At 34.7% G+C, this 21,885-nt stretch overlaps 1 protein-coding gene across 2 annotated transcripts in view; it reads left to right on the forward strand.

Annotated features, from left to right (window-relative positions):
- The window catches only part of LOC144448877 (uncharacterized), a 49,144-nt gene that overhangs the window by 16,929 nt on the left and 10,330 nt on the right, over positions 1–21,885 (forward strand). For both annotated transcript variants that reach the window (XR_013482143.1, XM_078139214.1), the window contains exons 2-13: positions 1,353–1,399; positions 3,827–3,918; positions 6,004–6,074; positions 13,551–13,729; positions 14,541–14,606; positions 16,987–17,187; positions 17,988–18,081; positions 18,558–18,686; positions 18,977–19,023; positions 19,530–19,676; positions 20,362–20,422; positions 21,096–21,235. Coding sequence is in view for 1 of the 2 variants with exons in the window: in XM_078139214.1 (XP_077995340.1) it covers positions 1,353–1,399; positions 3,827–3,918; positions 6,004–6,074; positions 13,551–13,729; positions 14,541–14,606; positions 16,987–17,187; positions 17,988–18,081; positions 18,558–18,686; positions 18,977–19,023; positions 19,530–19,676; positions 20,362–20,422; positions 21,096–21,235 (1,274 nt within the window). In the remaining variant the exon portion in view is untranslated. The remainder of the gene's footprint in view (positions 1–1,352; positions 1,400–3,826; positions 3,919–6,003; positions 6,075–13,550; positions 13,730–14,540; positions 14,607–16,986; positions 17,188–17,987; positions 18,082–18,557; positions 18,687–18,976; positions 19,024–19,529; positions 19,677–20,361; positions 20,423–21,095; positions 21,236–21,885) is intronic.

Here is a 21,885-nt window from a genome sequence, read left to right on the forward strand (position 1 = left end):
ATTTGGACATCCCCAAACACATAGCATCACATCATAGCTATAGTTGTTCACTTCAGGGAAATGATCAGCATGGCTATAGGTTATTGACATATCTAAAAGACTCAGTTTTTTTCTATGAAACTCTTAGTTCAGCCATTGCATGTCTCCCAAACATATAGCACTTAGTATGTTTACTAGTCTGGTGGTACAGACACAATAGTCCTTTCCATGGTTTACAAGGAGAGGGGGGCCAGGGGTTATACACCTATGTCTCCAAGCTTTCATCAGATTTAGCATTCAGCTCACCAAAGACAGCTGTGCGAGCCAGTATTGTAGACAGAATAAACCATTGTACCAATGCACATAGGTAAAACAGGGAAAATGGAATTCCATATTCAGGTTGTTGTTGTTGTTGTTGTTGTTGTTGTTGTTGTTGTTGTTGTTGTTGTTGTTGTTGTTGTTGTTGTTGTTGTTGTTTATAATGTCCTATGTAGACATCAAATTATAAACAGTTTTTAGTATGGTATACAAATGAAGCACTACAAGATACCAGCCCTCTGGCTTATAAGACACAAAATAAAATGAATAGATCAATAGATAGTATACATTTGTATTAGCAAATCTGGAGGTACATGTGTTTTTACAGATTGAAACTAGAATGCTAACATGTCAACAAAATTTAGATTTCTTAACTGTAACTAACACCCTGTTGTAGTTTTAAAATTCCAATAATACAAAATATGCACATTAATCAAAATATTATTAAATGTGAACTAAGTCAAACCAAAATTTAAAAAAAAAATTAGAAATGAAATATTCATTTTGTTTTGAATGATGTTTAATAAACTCTACAAATATGTTATAATATCACTTCATGCTATTTAATAATAATAATTATTATTATTAAACTTTATTTCGGGAAAGAAAGAATGCAACAATGCTCAAAACATCCCCACGGCTAGAACAGACAGACGAAAGATATAAATACATACAAAACAGCATTATAAAACAACTAGAATTTAAAAAGGACACTGAAAAATAATATGCCAGATTTTATATGAAACTAGCATTTTATGGAAACAAAAACATTGTGATAAAAACATACATAGAAATGCACCTAAAATGAATTCATATTATAACTGCTGTACGTGTATATTAAACCTTTGGAATTTAATATTACATTCATTCTTACAACAAATGCCAGAAGCTCCTGAACAAATATCCAAGTTAACAGATATTTTGTGCACTTTATTATTAACATAAAGTATATTTAATAAATTCATACAAATGAAACTGATATGTGAATAAGAAATGAGTGGAAATTTATCCTCAGTAAAAATAATTATGATGTTTCACATTTTAATTTTTTACAGGAAGCTGAAGATGAGACTGATGACAGAAGATTGCGACATCAAAAAAGGTACTATCGTATATATGTATATTTTATAGAAACTAAACTGTTATTAGTTTACAATACCATTGAAGTATGTGATCAACCAAACCATAGTGACTGTAGAATTTCAATTAGGTGACACACTTTTTACATCTCGCACAAGATTTTTTGTACGAATTACACAAACAAAATACAGGCACTGATAGCACAAATGCACATGAAATGGTACATTTTATCTCACTGTAAACACAAATAAACAGTTTTGAATATTCCTTATTTCATCCAAAAGTGATATTGATTTGTGCTCACGGTGAGATAAGATAATAATATTCATGACTACTTAGTATTGTGTTTGTATTACCTTTAAATAAAACAATCTATAGCTATCTTAAAATGTGTTATAAGTGTTTTTGACTGCCAGAACGTCATATTTTTTTTTTTTTAAATTATACATATATGAGAAGTTGTGAATTTGTATTGTATAAAGCCAAGGTAGTAAAATCTTTGCTACCCAGACTCTCAGCGCTGGGATTCAACTACGAGATCGCCCAGACAAGAGTCTTGGGAAATGTAATCTCAAGTCGTCTGCACTGGAAACCACGTATTACAGTTCTTACATCATGCAAAAGTTGGCTTATTAGGCTCATTCATTGTAATTAAGGTGTATCGGTTGCTTGAGACTTGCAAGCCTGTCTTTAAAGGAACCTAGGTTATTCAGCGTACAATGTTAAACATGCAGTATTCCCCAGAATGCCATGCTTTGGGACAGAGATCCAGTGTGGCGCCATGATCAGGGTAGTCCCTGAGTAGAGTCCCAGCACTGTGAGTCTGGGTAACCAAGACTAGGGTATAGTACAGTACAGTACAGCCATCTGCCATGTTTCTAAAATCTCACTCTCATGTAGTTGATAATTACCAGTAAAGCTAATTACATTCATCAGACTTAATCAAGTGTAATGAGAATCAATTATGTGATACTTAGTCTGTAAAGAACTGACATTCCCCACCATGCTGTCAGCTATCAGCTATCATTTCAATACAGTGTATCTTACAGTCTACGTGCTAGGCTGACAAGTCAAATTTAAGTCATCACATCTCAGAGATTTAATTACCATGAATTTGTCACATCTCAGTGTGTTAATTAATTACATGAATTTGTCACATCACAAGAGTTAATTAGCGTGAAAGTAACTAATTGTTCATTTCGAACAATCTGGTACTATACACTACCCTCTTTTAACTTTCACATGTATTACATATAAGACAAAGGAATGACCACCAAGAACAGGGTAAAGTAGTATGAGAATCAGGAATAAGGTAACACAAGTCCCCAGATATTCAGGACCTAGAAACTTTGATGGTTTACGTACCTGGGGTTCAGTATTCACAGAATCTTTTAGTTGAGTTTACATGTCATGCTAAAGCTTTAGAGGCCAAGCTTTCCTGTATTAGTAAACACAAAAGATCTATACCAGTGTTTCAAAATGGAGATTGGTTGTCTCATTATAATGTCTGAAAAAGTGGTTTTCTCACCGAAAGGGAATTCTTTTCATCAAGTTTGCTGTAACAATTCATTCATCCTACCTACTATCAAAATATTTCACATGACACCTAGTGATTATATACAATGTTTTACTGCAAAAGATGAAAAGAAAAGTCATCACCATCAATGCTACTGACACTTATGTACTACTAATTATTAGCAATACAATTCATCGCCCTCCCTCTGCTGTATGATATGAACCAGCCCTTATCGATTGAAAATGACATATGGGATCATTATAGACTCTCTCAGTAGGAGATGAATGAAAAAAAAGTAATCCAACTAAATGTTTGTAAGAGATAGTAGGTATCGTATTACCAGATCAATCAAAGGCCATGCATGTTGTGGTATTATGGGGAGACTTTCAGATATTCTTGGTCCGAGACCCACAGACAACCATGTATGGCAAATGTTATCCGAGATGTCCAAGACAGACATACCTTCAAGCTAGAATGTAGCAAGCCACATGTGTTATTAGCACAAGACTATAGCAGAGTATCTTTCGAAATTGCAAGACCCGAGGCGCGTGTTTTGAGATTTTTCTCCAGCTTGTTAGCATTCAGGGGATTTGATGCCAAGAAATTTTAATAGGTCTCTTCCGGTGTGTAATTGGAAATTTCTGTTGCTGCTCAAGTTGGGAATGTTGACATTGCATAATCAAGGAAAAGGAACACAGATTTACTGTTTATGTCAGAACATGAGGTTTCCCACATGCAGGGTATCAGAACTTCAAGGCTTTCCATGGGAAAACTTTGGAATGATTCAAATCACTGGAAGACATTGTGATGCCTGCTTGAAAACATGCACAATTATGTGAATCTGTTTAAGATGTTGGTGCCAAATAATTGTACATTGGTTTCAGTAACTGAAAGGATTAATACTAAAGATCTTTCACTGTCTTCTCACACTAGTTTCAACGAGAGTTTCTTTGCTGTCAAAGGAGCTGCTCTGATTCTGCCTCAAGGTGGTGAAAATGTGGCCAGACCTGTCACCAAGCACCCAGGTAAGTCTTACACAGTATGTATCTTGACTACCAGATTTTATGGTAGGAGTTTGTTAGGCTAATGGAAGTCAATCAAAAATTGTCGCTGAACAGTTTATTGGCTAAATCTGACTACTGATGTGATGGAAGAAGTTAAATTTGATCCCACAATGTTTGATATCCACACTCAATGGGCTAGTTTACATAGAGAAAGGTTACCATTACTGTACATACACATACATGTTATCGGTAGTCAAGAATGATAATATTTTGTTTCTTTTTACCAAACTTAGTTAGGTCGGTATATTTTGTTAGTCCCATGCCATGTGTAAGGTTTATAAAATTGAAGCCACTCGTGCACAAATTCTAAACATAGATCAGTGTTGCAGTAATTTGTTATTATAGTCCAATGTAGTAGTATAATGTAAGGTTTATAAAGTTAAAGGCACTCTGTGTAGAACAGTGTATTTTGTTAATATAAAATATGTAAATTTGAGCCAGTGTGTCGAAAAAAATGAACTGAAGTAAAGATCGATGTCGTAGCATTGAACTGATTCCAAGCATATGTCAGTGTATTGTGTTATATGAAATGTGTAAGTTTGAGCCAACATGTCGATAAAACTTTATCTGATTGAAGTATACATATGGTAGCATTGAAATGGTTCCACACATAGGTCAGAATATTTTGTTATGAAATATGTTGTAAGTTTGAACCAACATAACAAGTATAGAAGTCGCAGCATTGAACTGGTTCCAAGTATGCATCACAAGTTGACCTCCATATCAACTGAGAGTTGTCCTGATTACCAGTAAAGACACCACCACCAGGGACAATGCTGGTATCACTTTACAATGTAATTTATAGATAAACTGATGAAAGATAGGGATAATCAACTTAGGACTTAAATATCGGACCTACTGCAGAGAAAAACGGTTTGGCTCTCTTTACCGCATTGTACATTATGCCTCCACCCAGTGAGTTGAAAACAAACTTTAGAATGAGTGGCTAAAATTGGAAGGTCATAAGAAATGGAGAACTTTGTTTGTAAGCAGGAATATGTGAAATATTAGAACTGATAAAAATATGGTATATAATGTATGTTTAACGTAATCAGAGCCAGAAATGCTGACAACACTGTATGCAATGGTTTTGGTTCTTCAAATATTTGATTTTAATGTTTCATGTATGTCTACAAATGTATCTGTTATGCACAGACATGAAAGTTTTCATTCAACTGTGAAGTTTCCGTTTTATTGTAAAAATATTCGGGTTTCACTTCAGTCCTTGGTATTTAACAAAGTAATCACTCAGATGAAATCGAAATCGACACATTTGTATTAAAGTAAAACTTTAACTATTTCAAATGTTTTGAAGTGTAATTTATTTAACCTTCATAAAATATGACCTGCTAAGAGATCAGTTTCCTTTCTTTGACAGTTATTTGTGTAATAATTTATAATAATTTATTTCATGATATCTGACACATTTAATACATATCATAAAACAAACTAGACCCGTTTTAGTCACTGACTAAAAAAGTGTTTAAAAATGTTTCCCTTCTAAAAGAATTAGATTTGTGTATTATGAAATTAAAATTAAGGTGGCAATAATGAGAAGATACCCTCAGGGTAAAAATTTCTAATTGAAATATTGCAAATTTTCACCAGGGGTGTATTGTAATTTGTATTTCATATCACAAAAATATTGACTCTCTGTAGAAATTATGATTGTCAGTACAAACATGGAGTTATGTGTTGTTGTTCATTGCAATGTTATGTATCAAGTTCTGTTTTGATGTTGTAGTAGTCTGGATGCCAACTGTGGTTTCTAACCACAGTTAACCACAGTGAAGGTATAAATCATACCGATACTGTATAGGAACTAGACTATGTTGTAGTGGCAAATGATCTGCAAAATATTTGGTCTTTGAAGTTTTTTATGATAATAATTATCGGTATTCTATATTCTATGTGCTATTTGATATGCAGTATTATGTTTTGTATTTTCATACTGTAGTGATAGGAGACCTGCAAACCTTATACATACTATGTTTCTGTTACTTGACATTTGTGATAATTTATGTATTCTGTTCATTCACATCACAGTGGTTGGAGATCTACAGACCCATTTACAGGCAATGTTTATGTTGCTTCGACCTCAAGATACAATTAAATTGGTAAGTGGCTATCTATACATGTGTTTGTTATTGTCACGTACCATGCAGTTCTAAACCAAATATGTAAAAGGGACTGAGCTTCTCTTTTTCTTCATTCGGTCATCAATACGGTATTGTCAATTTAAGTAAATTGTATGACAGAACCCCATGACATGGGAGTGCTAGTGTGGCATACTTGGGGTATGTGCGCAAGTGTTTGCCATATTCTCTGCACCTGTACTTTCATGAGGGTAGCGAGTGCTTCCAGTGTTCTTTGCACCCATACTTTCACGAGCGTAGTGCGAGAAAGTGCAGCAGAAAACATTACAAGTACGAGTGCAAATTAGCCTGATCAGTGCCCACACTAGAACTCATGTGGCATGGGGTTCTGTTATTATTATATATGTTTATCTGAAATGGCAAATTTTCATAAAAATTATAAAAATCATACGACTTGATCATGTGATTTTGTGTATAGTGAACAACTGCATCCTCATTTGCATATCATTTGCATACAGGTATGCAATAATGTTTTCGGTATTGCACTGCAGTGAAAATACCTGGGTCCACTAGTATGCCCTCGCACCAGTGCAAGTAATCTCTGGTACATAATGTAATACTAACTCCATATATTTGGATTAGGATTGCATGGTTTGTGACCATATTCTTAATTTATTATTTATAAACAGAATCTCACTGTAAAGTCGTACACATATTTTTATTTAGCATTCTGCCAAAAACTGATTTCAATTTAGGTTATATCTGTAAAACTTTTGAGTTCATGCTCGTGGTGTTATTTATTTGTAGTGTAAGATTGAATTTTATTGCCATGTTTTTGAGTTCAAATTCTACCCACTGCACACACCCAGTATTCATACTCATAGGTGAATGTTGAATCAGCATAATGTCAAAGTTTGTAATGGTATGATCCAATTTGTACCAGACTTTTCAGTTATTAATGTAAAATCAACATAAATGTGTTTTTAATCTTGATATTTAATAAATATCAAACAGTGAGATGTTTACTTGTCACAGGAAAGCAATGTGAGTGATTCAATATAATTAGAATGTATTTGTACAAGGACAGTAAAACAGCACAGTAGTGTTTGTGTGCATGGTTCACCCAGGTAGAAGGCCAGTGAGCTGCAGTGTTCTGTGATTCACCTTGTAGAAGGCCAGTGAGCTGCAGTGTTCTGTGGTTCACCCAGGTAGAAGGCCAGTGAGCTGCAGTGTTCTGTGATTCACCTTGTAGAAGGCCAGTGAGCACCACAGCAGTATTTTGTGGTTCGCCCTTTAGAAGGCCAGTTAGCACATACACTACAGCAGTGTTTTGTGGTTTGCCCTTTAGAAGGCCAGTGAGCACCACAGCAGTGTTTATGGTTTGCACTGTGACATATATGTACAACCTGAAGGCATCACAAATTGACAGCATACCATATGGCAGGTTATGTCAATAGATACTTTAATCACTAGTTTTATTCTAGGAACTGAATACCAGATTCTCTCTTTTACTTGGCATGTAATCGCAACACTTTTGTAGCTCATTTGAACCATCTATCCAGATTCTCTGTCCTGAATATGGAAAGAAAATCTGATTTCTACTATTAGACTTAGTCTAACATAACTGTACTGTATTCAATGCAGTTGCAGTATATGCTTTTGTTGAGTACTCACTGTGTTTGTGAATATAAAACCACAATGACAACTCAGATCAAAATATTAGATTTAGAAAAAGCTGTAGAAGATATCTTCAATACAGAAATTTGATTTTAAAATTTTTAACAAAGGCAGCTCAAAAACTTAAATTAATGACTGATAACACGTGTTGCTTGATTTTAGTTTGTTTGTCTTCAAATTCACTCAACTATAGGTTTGGAATATGGAAAAATAAATTGTGAATATTTTAATAAATGTATCTCAAAACTAGCTCCATACACTGACCCATAGTGTTGCCATCAACTTGGAGTCAAAACTAGCTCCATACACTGACCCATACAGCGACTTCTGCCATCACCTTGGAGTCAAAACGAGCTCCATACACTGACCCATACAGCGACTTCTGCCACCAAACATTGAAAGCTGTGACCTGTAAGTGTAAGAACAGATAGCTAACAGAAATCAATCATTGAGCAGTATAAACATATAACAGCTACTGTAACAAACAGATGTTGTAAGTTTTAAAGGCCCAGTTCAGATTAGGGTTAACATCTAATAAGTTGTCTGACAGATCGAGCTCTATAAAAAAGTTAGTCCAGAACTGGTCCTATTTATTATGGCTCCTCTGATCAGATAAACGCCCTGTTCAGATTACATGGAAAAGACAAGATTACTTAAAATGAACAAAGCAGGAGATTCCAATATGTTTGATACTTAGGATAAAGGGTAATTAAACTATTTGCACATGAGAAGTCTGACCTTTGACCTAGACTACATGATATCATGTGTTTGACACTTTCCTCCCCTACAGAGACCCTTTGGCAGGAATTTTTGTAGTAACAAAAGATGTTATCAGATAAGCAATACGGACTCCGTCATCTTAGTCTTAACTTTATCAATACTCATTTTAGACGATCAAAGTTAATTATTTTGCACAATGTTTTCTATATTTTGAACTTTCAATAAAAAAGTTTTTCTACGGAATCTTCCTTACAATGATTATCAATATTGCCAATATTGTCCAGGCTACACTTAGATAGCCTGAAGACGTACTTGCCGGACTGTGATTGTCAGTAGTCTAGTACTATCCTTCATTGAATCTAGAGATCTGATCAGAGATGATTTGATTGATACCACATAAGTATCCAGACTAGTGACTTGGCTATAGTATATGGACAGTGAACAAGTCGAGTGTAGTGGAGTCACGGATCCAACAAGTAGAAAGGCAGCCTCTCTACATGCATTAATAGTGTGAACTTGGAATTCACTTTGCTCTCCAATTTGAAAGGATGTCAAATCTAACACATGTCAGTGTGTGTGTGTGTGTGTGTGTGTGTGTGTGTGTGTGTGTGTGTGTGTGTGTGTGTGTGTGTGTGTGTGTGTGTGTGTGTGTGAATAAGACTGTCTTTGTCAATTGCTTGCAGTATATTCTGATTAGAGAGGATATGGGGAAAAAAATACGAAAAAAATTCAGAAAAGTATTTTCATGTCGTACACCTGTTGTCCAGCCACAAGGATGAGAACAGCTGTGTACATGTATCTTCATCCTCCCTGGAGTGAAAAATAAATAGATAGTCCCACCAAAGATGTTTGACTTTATATAGGCAAGCATTGCTTTCTGGCATGCAGTCAGGTTGATAGATGGTATATCTGTTTATTTTAAAAAGTCCCTAATGGACATTTAGTAAAAGGTTGAAACTACAGGTCATTTTGCCACCACTAATGTACCAGTAATGTTTTATTGTACCAATGTTGTCAGAAAAACTCACCTCAAGTTATACAAGAGACCAGTAGACATGTGTTTTATAATGGGTGTACAGTGTATGTATACCCTAATGTTAGGTCACCCCATTAAAACTATACGACTATGTTATAAAGTAGTGTGGGTACGTAATAACCTTAAAGCCCAGCTCCCATTACGATTCAAATGTAGATGTGAAGAATAGTTGTCTGGTAGAGCTATCGATGAAGTTGGTCGACCTGAACAAAAGAATGAACCTATGTAATTCTTATGACTCCAATGATAAAAATAACACTAATTTGAGAACCTGGGATTGAGACTGGGGCCTTTAAATAAACGCTTTCCTAATGTTATACAACATCATCATAATCAGGGAATTTGAAAATACATACTGTCAACATGTAATTCCCAAATTTCACAAACTGAAATCTATTAAAGTGGTGAAAGTTCATTCTCATAATTTGTAATATTTTTTTTTTAAATTGTTAATCATTCAATTTCTACCTATGTCAGTACATGTACATTGCGTTTATTAAAAATCATCGCATCTTAGCTGGTGCCTGGAATTTAGCATCTAATTACATTTCTGCCTTCCATGTGAAGAATTTATTTTACAGTAACATCTCATTATTATTTGATGGACATCAAGATTGTCTGACCCTTGACCTTGTCATCTTCTAGCTACACCCAGTCAGAAAACAAGAAGTGCATGCTAAATTAATGACCTTGAAAGTAAGAGCAATGACCTTGAAATGAGATTAACCATCAAGTACATTTCATCAGTAAATTATTCCAAAATGCTTTTCTGAAGCTGAAAAGATGAAAGGATGTAACCTTCACCACAGTTTATAATGTGATAAATAAATGAACATACATAGTTTACTGATGTACACACTTTCCCTTGCCTATAAATTATCATAATGTGTCATGGATAGTTTACATACAATACATACATGTGTTAGTCAGTATTGTGGTTAACCACATTGAAGCCTGACACTGCCAGAGAGTGTGGACAGATTTAGTATTTCTGTTTCACTACATCATGTTGATGTCCTTGAGCTGGGCTAGGCTTTCCTCATTCGAATACTATGACCTTTGACCTAGACTCATCCCTAGGCAGGATTGAATGCATACAACTTCTTTTACAGCAGCTATGGATACATGTAGTCTTAGACTAACTACAGACTCTCTGGACTAACTATCTTTATAGAGTTAATTTAAGTATAAGAGGCTTGAAAGTATCTACTGTAGATAGACTTTGAAATATCATTCTATATATTAAGATTTAGTTTATTGTATGATCTAATAGCCTGTTGTAGTGATGTGTTGGGAATTAAATGTTATAGTCCAGCTTGTCCATGTTAAATTGCCACACCCCATTTCCATGATCTGATAGACCGAAGGCAAAGGAAGGATTTCAATGTGGGTAGATCCTGTGGAAGGTATTGTTTCTGTGTTGGGATTCTAGGTCAACTGTTGTCAAGGTCAGATCTATATGTAGTAGATCCCAAGGATAGAAGTCTTCAAGGTCGATGAAACATAGCCAAGGTCAAGCAAGAGATTATCATTAAAATTTGATAGTCACAAATGGTTTATCCGTGAAAGAGGTCATATAGATGGTTAAAGAAAAGTACACTGTAAGATTGAAATATTGCCATCCAATATTGATATATAACCCAATTGTCGTATATTATTATTCATGACAATATTATAATTATACCAGTTTTTTTTTGTGAAAACTCAAAATTAACAAAATAAGTGAAAGGATGCTTTTTTGTATTTTGCATAAAATATTTTGTGTAACGACAGCCATGTATGATCCTTGAACATTCCAAAATCAGTAGAGAGTTCAGCTGTTACTGTAATTTATCTCAGTGACTGTAATTGTTATTAAATGGCAAGTATAATTAAATGGTACCAAAACTACTTCGATGGCTTTCAAGTCGTTTAGTTTTGTTAATTTCCATCAAATCTTGATTCAAAGTACTTAGACTACTAGAAACCACACTCTGTAAGGCCAAAGTACTTTGTAAAGTTGACAGGGAAATGGCATTGAGTTCTAAACAAGTACATTTATACCATGGTTCTGTCTCACAGTTATTCTTATCTGTCAAGTACCAAAGTAAGCTAACAACAGGAATCATTTCCCTTCGACTACTTCCCTTTCCTCCTCTTCATCTATAAATAAACTGTCTTAAAGTATCCTGTTATGCCAGTCACACACAGGACGGAAAATTCCATCACTTTCTAACTTGTAGACTTTACAGTGTTCTGGGAAATCAGCTGTTAGCTATCAAAGTGGATAGCATAGAAAACATGTTTTTATCAGAGTGGGTCATTTATTGGTATATGGAATTGATACATGTACTCTGATAACCCTTAAGGCCAAGAAGAAAAAAAGTGTTGTTTCTGGTCAGGACAGTTTGTCTAAAATAGTGCGACGATGCTTTTTTCTTTTCTTTTTTTAATTCTCAACGTACCTGTCACTCAATCTACTATTTATGGCAGTTACTGTTCTTTTTATTTAGTACTTTAGAGCAAGTGTGTATGTGGGGCAGATGTCATTTGCTTGTTCATGATTGGCTCTGCAGTTGTCTTCATTGAAGTGTAGGGAGGGTTATTTTTGTGTTTCCCCACAGATCTGCAAAGTGCATGGGCTGGGCAAACCCGAAAGACTGACGCAGGATATTTAAGTGATGCACACGCTGACCAGAAACAATTTTTTTTTTTTTTTTTGCCAAATGATGTAAAGCATTGTTGTACAATATGAGAATAAACAACTCTTTTACAAGATGACCTCCACTGTTTCTTTAGTTCCTGTCTACTATTTGATATAAAATCAAACTCTCAGAGCTTGCCAGGAATCTATCATTGTGTCATTGAAAACATTTCTATGGCCTGGTGAGGTTTTATAGAAGTTTGACAATAGTTGTTTTTCCATACAGCTTTGAGCTAGGGTAATCATAAATCACGTGAAGTACATGATGACCTTGTAAGTTTTCCATGGTCCTAGGTGGTCCACTCTCCATGTTTAGTCTCACTGATGAGTTTTGTAATAGGTTTTTCATGGTCGTAGGTTGGCTGTTCCCCCTGTTATAGACTAGATTTAGTGAAAGTATATGACGTATAGTTATTCTGTGGTGCTATTTATTCAACTTTCACTGTTTACACTCCAGCAGTTTGTCCAAATGAATCTGTTTGTTGCTGTGTCTTCTGTCTGTTTTGTTAAAACCCCCAGAGATATGAGTGTGGTAATTGATCTAGAACTGTAAATAAATAAAACCAGTTTACAACTCATTTGACCATGACCATGTTCAGGTTCCATATCTTTGTCTCTGTGAACTGTGTTTGTTATTGTATCAGTTGTGTGTTTTGTTAAAACCCCACAGGCATAGAATTATAATTGACTTAAAGATAACTATAAATAAACAAAACCAGCTGTTATTCATTTGACCGTGACCTTAGATAAGTAGGTCAAGTCTGGTAGATTGATTGAGTGACCTCCTTTTAGGTGAATTCCATGACCACATAGCCGATGTTAACATTTTTCTTCACTTCATCAAATTACAATCACTATAGATCAAAAGTCACATGAAATCATAGTCCATGCATTGCGAATGACAACATACTATCTATTTTCAAACATTCAACATCATTCTTAGATTATTTTCTGAATTTTTACATATTGGTTTATTAATATTAGTTGCCATGGCTACATGATAATGTAATTCTATATGACTATTGATATTACACTGTAATAGTAGTGTTATCAGGTTTGCATTGAACGGTTGTAAAATGCATTACGCATATATTTTTCACTGCAGTGTGAAGCATAAACAAGATCAAATGACTGCTGTACTGCAACATAACTAACAAACAAACAAACAAACAAACAAACCAATGGTGAAATTTAACAAACTTGTGTATATTTGTATGTATTTAACCTTTAACCTTTCAGCCATTACCTTATGCGTGTGGTAACTTTGTGGTTGGGTTGTAGAGATTCAAGGAAAACTTAAAAGTTCATACATTGAATTTCTGTGCAATAAATGAATACAAATACAGCTGTGAACATTGTATTTATCTTTTATACCTTGCAGGCTGTGAGACTAGAAAGTATGCATCAGAATAGAATTCGATACATGGTAGTAGTGGCATGTATAGGCAGGGAAGATACTCAGGAGAGTGCTATACTAGGAATTGACTACACAGATAGAGCCACTATAGGACTGGTACTACCAATATGGAGGGATACTAAGATTAATCTGGATGGAGATGGGTATGTGTCCATTTAGTGATTTATCTTGTCCCATCTAATGACTGATCTTGTTCTGTCTAGATGACATACTGACACCTAACTATTAAACACATTACACATATTTACCTACACCCACTAAACCATAGAGAGTGGAGGGCAAATTTACGTCCACTGTCTATGCTTAAACCCATGGACGCAATTTACCACTGCGACTATCCGACAACTTGCGTCCGTGGTTGATAAATATTTATTAATTTATCTCATTGACTTTTTATCTTGGATATCCTCACCCAAGACATTTAGTCTCACCTGAAATATTTACCAAGTTAGAAGAGCCAGATTCTATTCTAGTTAACCAATCACATACTAAAAACAAGGAGAAGCATGGAAATGCTTAATTTCAAATAAAAATATTCCGAATAAGAGGGATTTCCAAATTTGTAGATAGTGAACTTCAGTGTCTTTTGAGTATGGGCTTGATATGATCAATCTTGATAATCTTGAGATGAGTATGTGTCGGTTACCTGACTGATCTTGTCCAGTCAGGATGACAAATAGACGTGTATTTTTCCAATCTATGACACACTCCACACTACAGTCCCTGTTTGCTTCATTTCACATAAGGTTTCTATCACGTACCATGTACCTTAGAAATAATAGGTGACAAAACATACTGATTTGTCCCACAAGAAAACTGACAGAGTTTCATTCAAAATAAAGGGCCAGTGTACACATACTTAAACATTGTTTGCATAGTGTTTTCTTAGTTTCATGTCATTTATAGTTGGAACAGTAAGCTTTTATCATATATAGTTTGTTTGCTTTCTTATAGAGGATTTACAGTTTCATCGAGTGAAAAAACACATATTTTTAAACCAGTGTCAGTACAAGCATTATGGTGAGTAGAGTTTTGGTTGTCTGATTTTTTTAAGCTTTGCATATATACTCTGTCTTTTTTGTTCTTTCATTAATTTTTTCATTTTTTGTTGATTGATTGATTGATTGATTGATTGATTCATTTACACATTCATTTATTCATACCTACGTGATGGAACATACATACATACATACATACATACATACATACATACATACATACATACATACATACATACATACATACATACATACTAATGTATACATGCATTCCCTCATTCTTTCTTTCAATCATTCTTTCATTCATTCATTCATTCATTCATTCATTCATTCATTCATTCATTCATTCATTCACTCACTCACTCACTCACTCACTCACTCACTCACTCACTCACTCACTCACTCACTCACTCACTCACTCACTCACTCACTCACTCACTCACTCACTCACTCACTCACTCACTCACTCACTCACTCACTCACTCACTCACTCACTCACTCACTCACTCACTCACTCACTCACTCACTCACTCACTCACTCACTCACTCACTCACTCACTCACTCACTCACTCACTCACTCACTCACTCACTCACTCACTCACTCACTCACTCACTCACTCACTCATTCATTCACTCACTCATTCATTCATTCATTATTGTCTTTCATCTGGAGTGTCCTCTAACTGAACTCAAAGCTTTTCTTTTCTTTGAACATAGTTACACAGAGTGCAGCATTCTCTTGTAAACTTTGAATGCTCTCTGTATGAAATGACAAATGCATTCCATACCACTTCACTATTAAAGTGTCACAGCAGTGTTAGAATAGTAATCAGACTATCGATGATATAATTTGAGTTTCTGAATCCCAAAGCCCTTTATACAAAGGAGTAAAACAGTGCCTCCATGGCTGATAGCCAATATAAGATGAAGAGGTCAGCAATCACTAAGCGAAAAATACCTATAAAGTATTGTTCCTTGAGTCCTTCATGTCGCACAGAATACAGAATCCATCACAATATTGACGGACATGGCAACATAGGGGTGTACAGGGTTTTGTTCAATGAAGGACACTTAAATTTGAAAAAGGAAAACTGGATAAATATTAGATTATTAAAAAGTTACTGCACATAGGGTGTTAAATTATACAATAAAAAAATTGTCGGAGTAAAGCTTTCTCCATATATCGAGATTCTGAAACGTTGAATAAATTATGTCATTATTATCAGGTTGAGCTAACTGGGGTAGAAATAATATTAAATCTTAAAAAAAATTATAATAAATGAAAACTTATTATAAAATAGAATGATTATTTACACTCAGACATATTATTTTGAGGGCTACTTGTCTAACACAGTCATGTTTCATGACATAAAACTATTCATCATAAAAGAAATACAGACAGACGTTGATGTTCTGTGCATTAGTAAGCAGAGACTAGAAGCCTTGATTGGGTTCAAAGACTGCAATGACCCAGCAAAGTGAAATTGAAATTAGAAGCTGAGACTCTCACTCTGTCAATCAGTTTTACATTTAGATAAGTGATGTGACAGTGTTTGATTTTCCATCAAAGAATTTATACCCTTGAGATCAAAATGATGAACCACTCTCCTGTGTTATTCCCAGATGTCAAATATTGCAATCTATTTTTGCAATCTTCATATTTTTTTCTGTAATTATTAGTTTTTTTATTCTCTTGCCCTCTTTGCTGTGAATTGCTTTCTGTCTCAGTGTCTAGAATTCAGATATGGTTTTGTGTCTCGTTATTTTCAATCCCTGAGACCGACATGTACTACACAGTAGTTGTTGTCAGACATTTTGCTACTCGGATTAGACACTAAGACAGTTATACATAGAATATAACAGCTGGAGTAGTTGTCTGGATGCCAACGTGGTCTAACTCTAACCCCTGAGATCTGAAGGATTAGATGAAGGACACCACTAGACTATATGACTGACAAATAGAACCTTGAAAGAAAAGCAGATGGTCAGACAGACAGACAGACAGACAGACAGACAGACAGACAGACAGGCAGGCAGGCAGGCAGGCAGGCAGGCAGACAGACAGACAGACAGACAGACAGGCAGGCAGGCAGGCAGTCAGTCAGTCAGGCTGGCAGGCAGGCAGACAGACAGACAGACAGACAGACATACATACAGACAGAACATAGACTAATGAACAGACAGACAAACTGTTATGTAGCTATAGTTATACAAAGAAAGGAATAGCATGTAATTTACAAACTACATTTAAATACAAGAAAACTCTTTCAATAAGAGTACAAAGAGGGAAAAGTGCCCTGTTGAGTGTAAGCAGATACATTGCACTAAAACAAATAAAATAATGAAAAACTCCAGCAAGATAGATTTAATGTTGTGTATTTGTTGTTATTTGTGTTATCAGGTCGGCATTGCAGTGTTTACATAAGAATGCAGACATCGCTAGGTTGTACAATTACTATACGGGTGGCTTGAATCTGACCTGGACATGTTACTATGAGGCTAAGATGGACTCTGACCAGGCCTGTATTAATGAATGGAATGAGATGCAAGATGTAGAAAGTCATAGGAATGCAACTGGCCCTATCATTGATAATGTGGCCTAGTAAGTGAACGAGTTATAGTATTCAGGTGTCTGTCGGAATGAAAAATCAAACTGTGAGGGAGCCCTCTCTGGCCATCTGTAGAAATACTTTTGTTTGGGGCATGTTGGCACTCAAAAGTAGACTGAAAGATTGTTGTTGTTTCCTTTATGTGGAATATAGCAAGTGTTTACATATTATTAAGTGGATCAACAATGAATTTTAGTATCAGACGATTTGCAAAAAACAACAACCATAAACAAAGTGTTATTTTTTGTTTTTTTGATAATGCCTCTTATCAACTCGGTGGGTAGGTAGTTGACACAGTGATTGATCATTCACTCAATGGATGGACTAAGGGAGTGTCCTGTAAGCAATAATTCTACAATGAGATGTACAGAGAATAAAGTTGTGAATATTTTTCATCCAAAATGTATTGAAAATGAGTAGTTATCAGCATGTAAACGGATTCAAAGAATGTTGATTGCTCTAAAATATTTTATATCAAAAAATGAAGTAACAGCTTTTCCATTGATGTTGAAGCCAAGGTGTGAAGAATTATTTGAGCACCATTTTGCATACTTTTGAACGGTTAAAAATAGATTAACCAGAAAACAATGTGAACATGTTCCCCACACATTTGATATTCTTAAAATTTTCAGCAAATTCCCAGTGTCAGTTGTTAAACGTACACTAAAGATACAAAAATGCAAACCTTTCCACTTGCATATTTTCCATATCTATGTTTAATTATTTTATAAATTTGTAAACATCTTGTTACAGATATTTGTAATGATTTCCATATTTGTAACTCTTTTAACAGTGCAACACAGAAAGAATTGACAGAGAAGTTAATCAAAGTGAAACTACGTGAAATCATGATGAAAGTTGATATTGATAACATCACTCCAAAGCAGGTAACGTGTAACATTAATCTCCCATCCCTTTGTAATTTAGATACCTGAATTGGAAATTATTTCCAACTCCTCCTATGGTAGTACCATGTATGTAGCACTATGTCAGATATAAAGACAAGCCAGATTATACAGTGAGAAAGATATTCTTGTTTGAAATTTACTTATGCTGTTGTTGTTTTGGGATGGATGGATGTGTGTGTGTGTGTGTGTGTGTGTGTGTGTGTGTGTGTGTGTGTGTGTGTGTGTGTGACTGTGTGTGTGTGTGTGTTTGTGTGTGACTGTGAATGTGTGTGTGCATGTGTGTCTCTGTGTGGTCTTTTCTAGTTGTTGTTTACAATTATTCTAAGGTCATACATGATTGGTCAATTTAATAATGACATCATCAAGTAGTGATCATTTCATCCTATCAGATAATAGTACCTCACAAACTGTTGTACAACATTTGTTTAAACTTTGAGTGACTCTATTCATTACAGATCCGTATACTCTTAGAAGAGGAAACAGAGATGAACTTAAAAGAGTTCAAATCATACATTGATGAACAGATGATTATTATTTTAAGACAAATGGATGCTGCATCAGAAATATTTGACCATGTTTACTTGGTAAGTGTTTCAGTTTGTACATATCGATCAGTCAAATTTACTGTGAACTGTGGAATTTTCACTGATTTTGACATTCAGTGTAGATGAATAGAAATGAAGAAAACCCATGAAGGCTAAACAAACTTGAGTATAATTATAATTTGTAAATGTTATTTCAGTGACTGTAATGACACTGATAATACAGTTTAGTTTTTATGCTGAAATCACACTGTGTATGAAAAATAACTAAATGACTCATAAGCCCAAAACCTTTTACATAACATTTACTATTTCTGTAAATATTATTTTAGGGGTCAGAGTGGAATGCTTCTAATCTAGAGGAACTAAAGGAGAATGGGTAAGTTCAAACATGTTGAAAAATTTACATGATGAAATATTGATAGTTGGAAATAGATAATTTCCATAACCCGAACTTTTATTACAACAGAATTAGATTCGTACACTCTCAGATGTGAAATTATATTTTGTTTCATCAGTGATGTTCATTAGATGGTAAAAAAAGGAAAACATTATCGCTCTTTCAAAAAAAATTCACAATTGTGTAAATTGCAAAGATATATTTAGATCATCTAGAGATGAATGTCCAACCAGTCGACTTAAATATACGTTTGAGAAAATGTATGTGTAGATTTCATTTTTTCAATAGTTTGTCATTGAGATATCACTAGCAACAGCCTTTGAGTACCAGCTGTGTAGGGTGCCCTCGGTGTTGAGGAGCTATGTGCTCTGCTGTGTGCTTTCTAGTTGTTATGGTAACAGTAGTAGTGCAGAAGTAGTGCATACAGTATACTGAACTAGAATGACTCTTTAGACTGATAATATTATGAATTGTTTTGTTGACAGAATTGGTTATATTTTAAACATGACAAGAGAGATCGATAACTTTTATCCCGGATTATTTGAGTACAAGAATGTGAGAGTTTATGACAACGTAGAAACTGATCTACTCAAATATTGGGACGATACTTTTAAATTTATGGACAAAGCAAGGTAAGTTGTTTACATCCAATCATTCTCCTTACAATCATTCAACATACCTGATAGAATTAACATAAAGATGCGATCTAAGAAATTTCAGACTTGGTAAATCAATAGACCCCGGATCTATTATTAAACTTCAAGAAAAGTGCATTTCCAAGACAAAAGTAGGACTTTACAGCTATTTGACCTTTGACCCTGTCTCGAAAGCAAATATAGGTTTCTTCAGTAGTGCAAATAAGTGCAGATAGACGAGAGAATGGAACGTCTACATAAAATGTATCTATGTGACTGACAACACATAATCAAAGATTAGTCCACTGAGAGAAAGTTGAACTAAAAGTTAACACGGTATTCTTACGAATAAATGACAGAAACCTAAAAGAAAACATTTGAATTTCACAACGTATTTCAATTCTTATTTTGCAGTGATATTCTTAAGATAGCTGTAAATATAATTATAACAAATACCGATTTCATATTGTGTATTTAACAGGCAGAGGCACACTATTAAAAAAGATATTTTTTGAAATCTAAATGTTTAATGCAAAAGGTGAATTTAATATTGCCAGGAGTTGTCCTCACTCCATTAGATTGTAATTAGACATGACAGACAACACATGACTCTACCAACCCTGTAAGTTACACCTATTACTCAATAACCCTAAGTTCTTGCTATTGTTGATGTTTATTTTAGGGAACAAGGTTCTAAAGTGTTTGTACATTGTAAGATGGGCATTAGTAGATCATCTGCCACTGTAAGTATATACATCATGTGCATGGCATATGTGAAGTACATGATTATGACTAGTTTCAATTACCCAGATTCTTACTGCTTGGGGCTCCACTGAAACCCCAGTCAAGAGTCTGTGAGAAATGTAATCCATACTGTTGCACACTGGAGGTTCATGGTGTTTATCACATTGTATAATGTTGTAATAAACATAAATGTGAATCTCACTTTATGTACATGAAGCCCATAGGAGTAACATTAACCAGAAGTGCAGGACAGTGCAAACTTCCAACTACCAATATACCTATGGGCTACATACGGGGATTCACAATAGGACTATTATACCCAGGACAAAATGATTCTATGTTAATATAAAGTAAAATACCTAAATAATATGACTGATACATACTGGAATATGGTCTACCATAAACCTTGACTGTGTCACCAGGAAAAGTTCTTTGGTAACAATAAGTAGCTCTATATCCACAGTATGGCTGATTATAGTCCTGTAGAATTCAGCGTCTGTGATATGCTTTCATTTTATTATACAATTTCAGCATATTTTGGCCAAAAACGACGCGAGATAAATTTGCAGGTTGTTTAGTATTATTTGGCAGGTCATTGTGTATGCTATGAAGGGTTTCCAAAGGTCACTGAACTTACAACTTTACAAATGTTTCTATTTGATATGTTTACAGGTTATAGCATATGCTATGAAGGGATTCCAATGGTCCCTGAAGAAAGCTCTACAGTTTGTCCAGGAAAAACGAAACTGTATCCAACCAAACAGTGCATTTATGAGTCAGTTAGAGGAATATGAAGGTATCCTAGGAGCTAGGTATGTAGTATTCTATACTCTATGACTACTATAGATTGCCATGCTGATCCACTGTCATCTCTGGAAAGTTCTCTCTGGAAATACAACAAATCCAAATGTTAGAATGGAATACTTGATTAGCTGGCTTGCCTTTCTTGTACGTTAGTTTGGTAAAATACAAGTTGCCGTTCTCACTTTATTCAACGTTTTGGTCTTTAATACACAGAAAACTCTCCTCAGGAATCTGAAATAAAATTACAGTGGAGTGTAAAATTTTGACAAAAATAATATCAGTGTAGGTGGAGCTAAAATATATATAATGACAAAAGTGAAATGAAAAATAAATTTCACTGGCAAAACAAGGGGGGTAGGAAAACAGTAAAAGCAGCTTGTGAAAGGAAATGAAGAATGCAAAAGACTAAGATGAGAATAACAATTATAACTATTTTATATTTTATAGTCTGCTTGGCACAGCTATATTGTTCAGATTTGAACTAAATATACCAAAAAAACTCCATGTAAAGAAAAAAGTAAATGTGTGTTTAATGATATTATTATATGATACAACCTTGTATATTTCAGTCAGCAGCGAATAAATAAATGTAGCATGGTATACCGTATTTGATATTTTCTGTCTGTATCACTTTGTACCTACGACAGACACTAAAACC

Source organism: Glandiceps talaboti, chromosome 18 (assembly GCF_964340395.1).
Source record: "Glandiceps talaboti chromosome 18, keGlaTala1.1, whole genome shotgun sequence".
In the NCBI taxonomy this organism is placed as follows: Eukaryota; Metazoa; Hemichordata; class Enteropneusta; family Spengelidae; genus Glandiceps; species Glandiceps talaboti.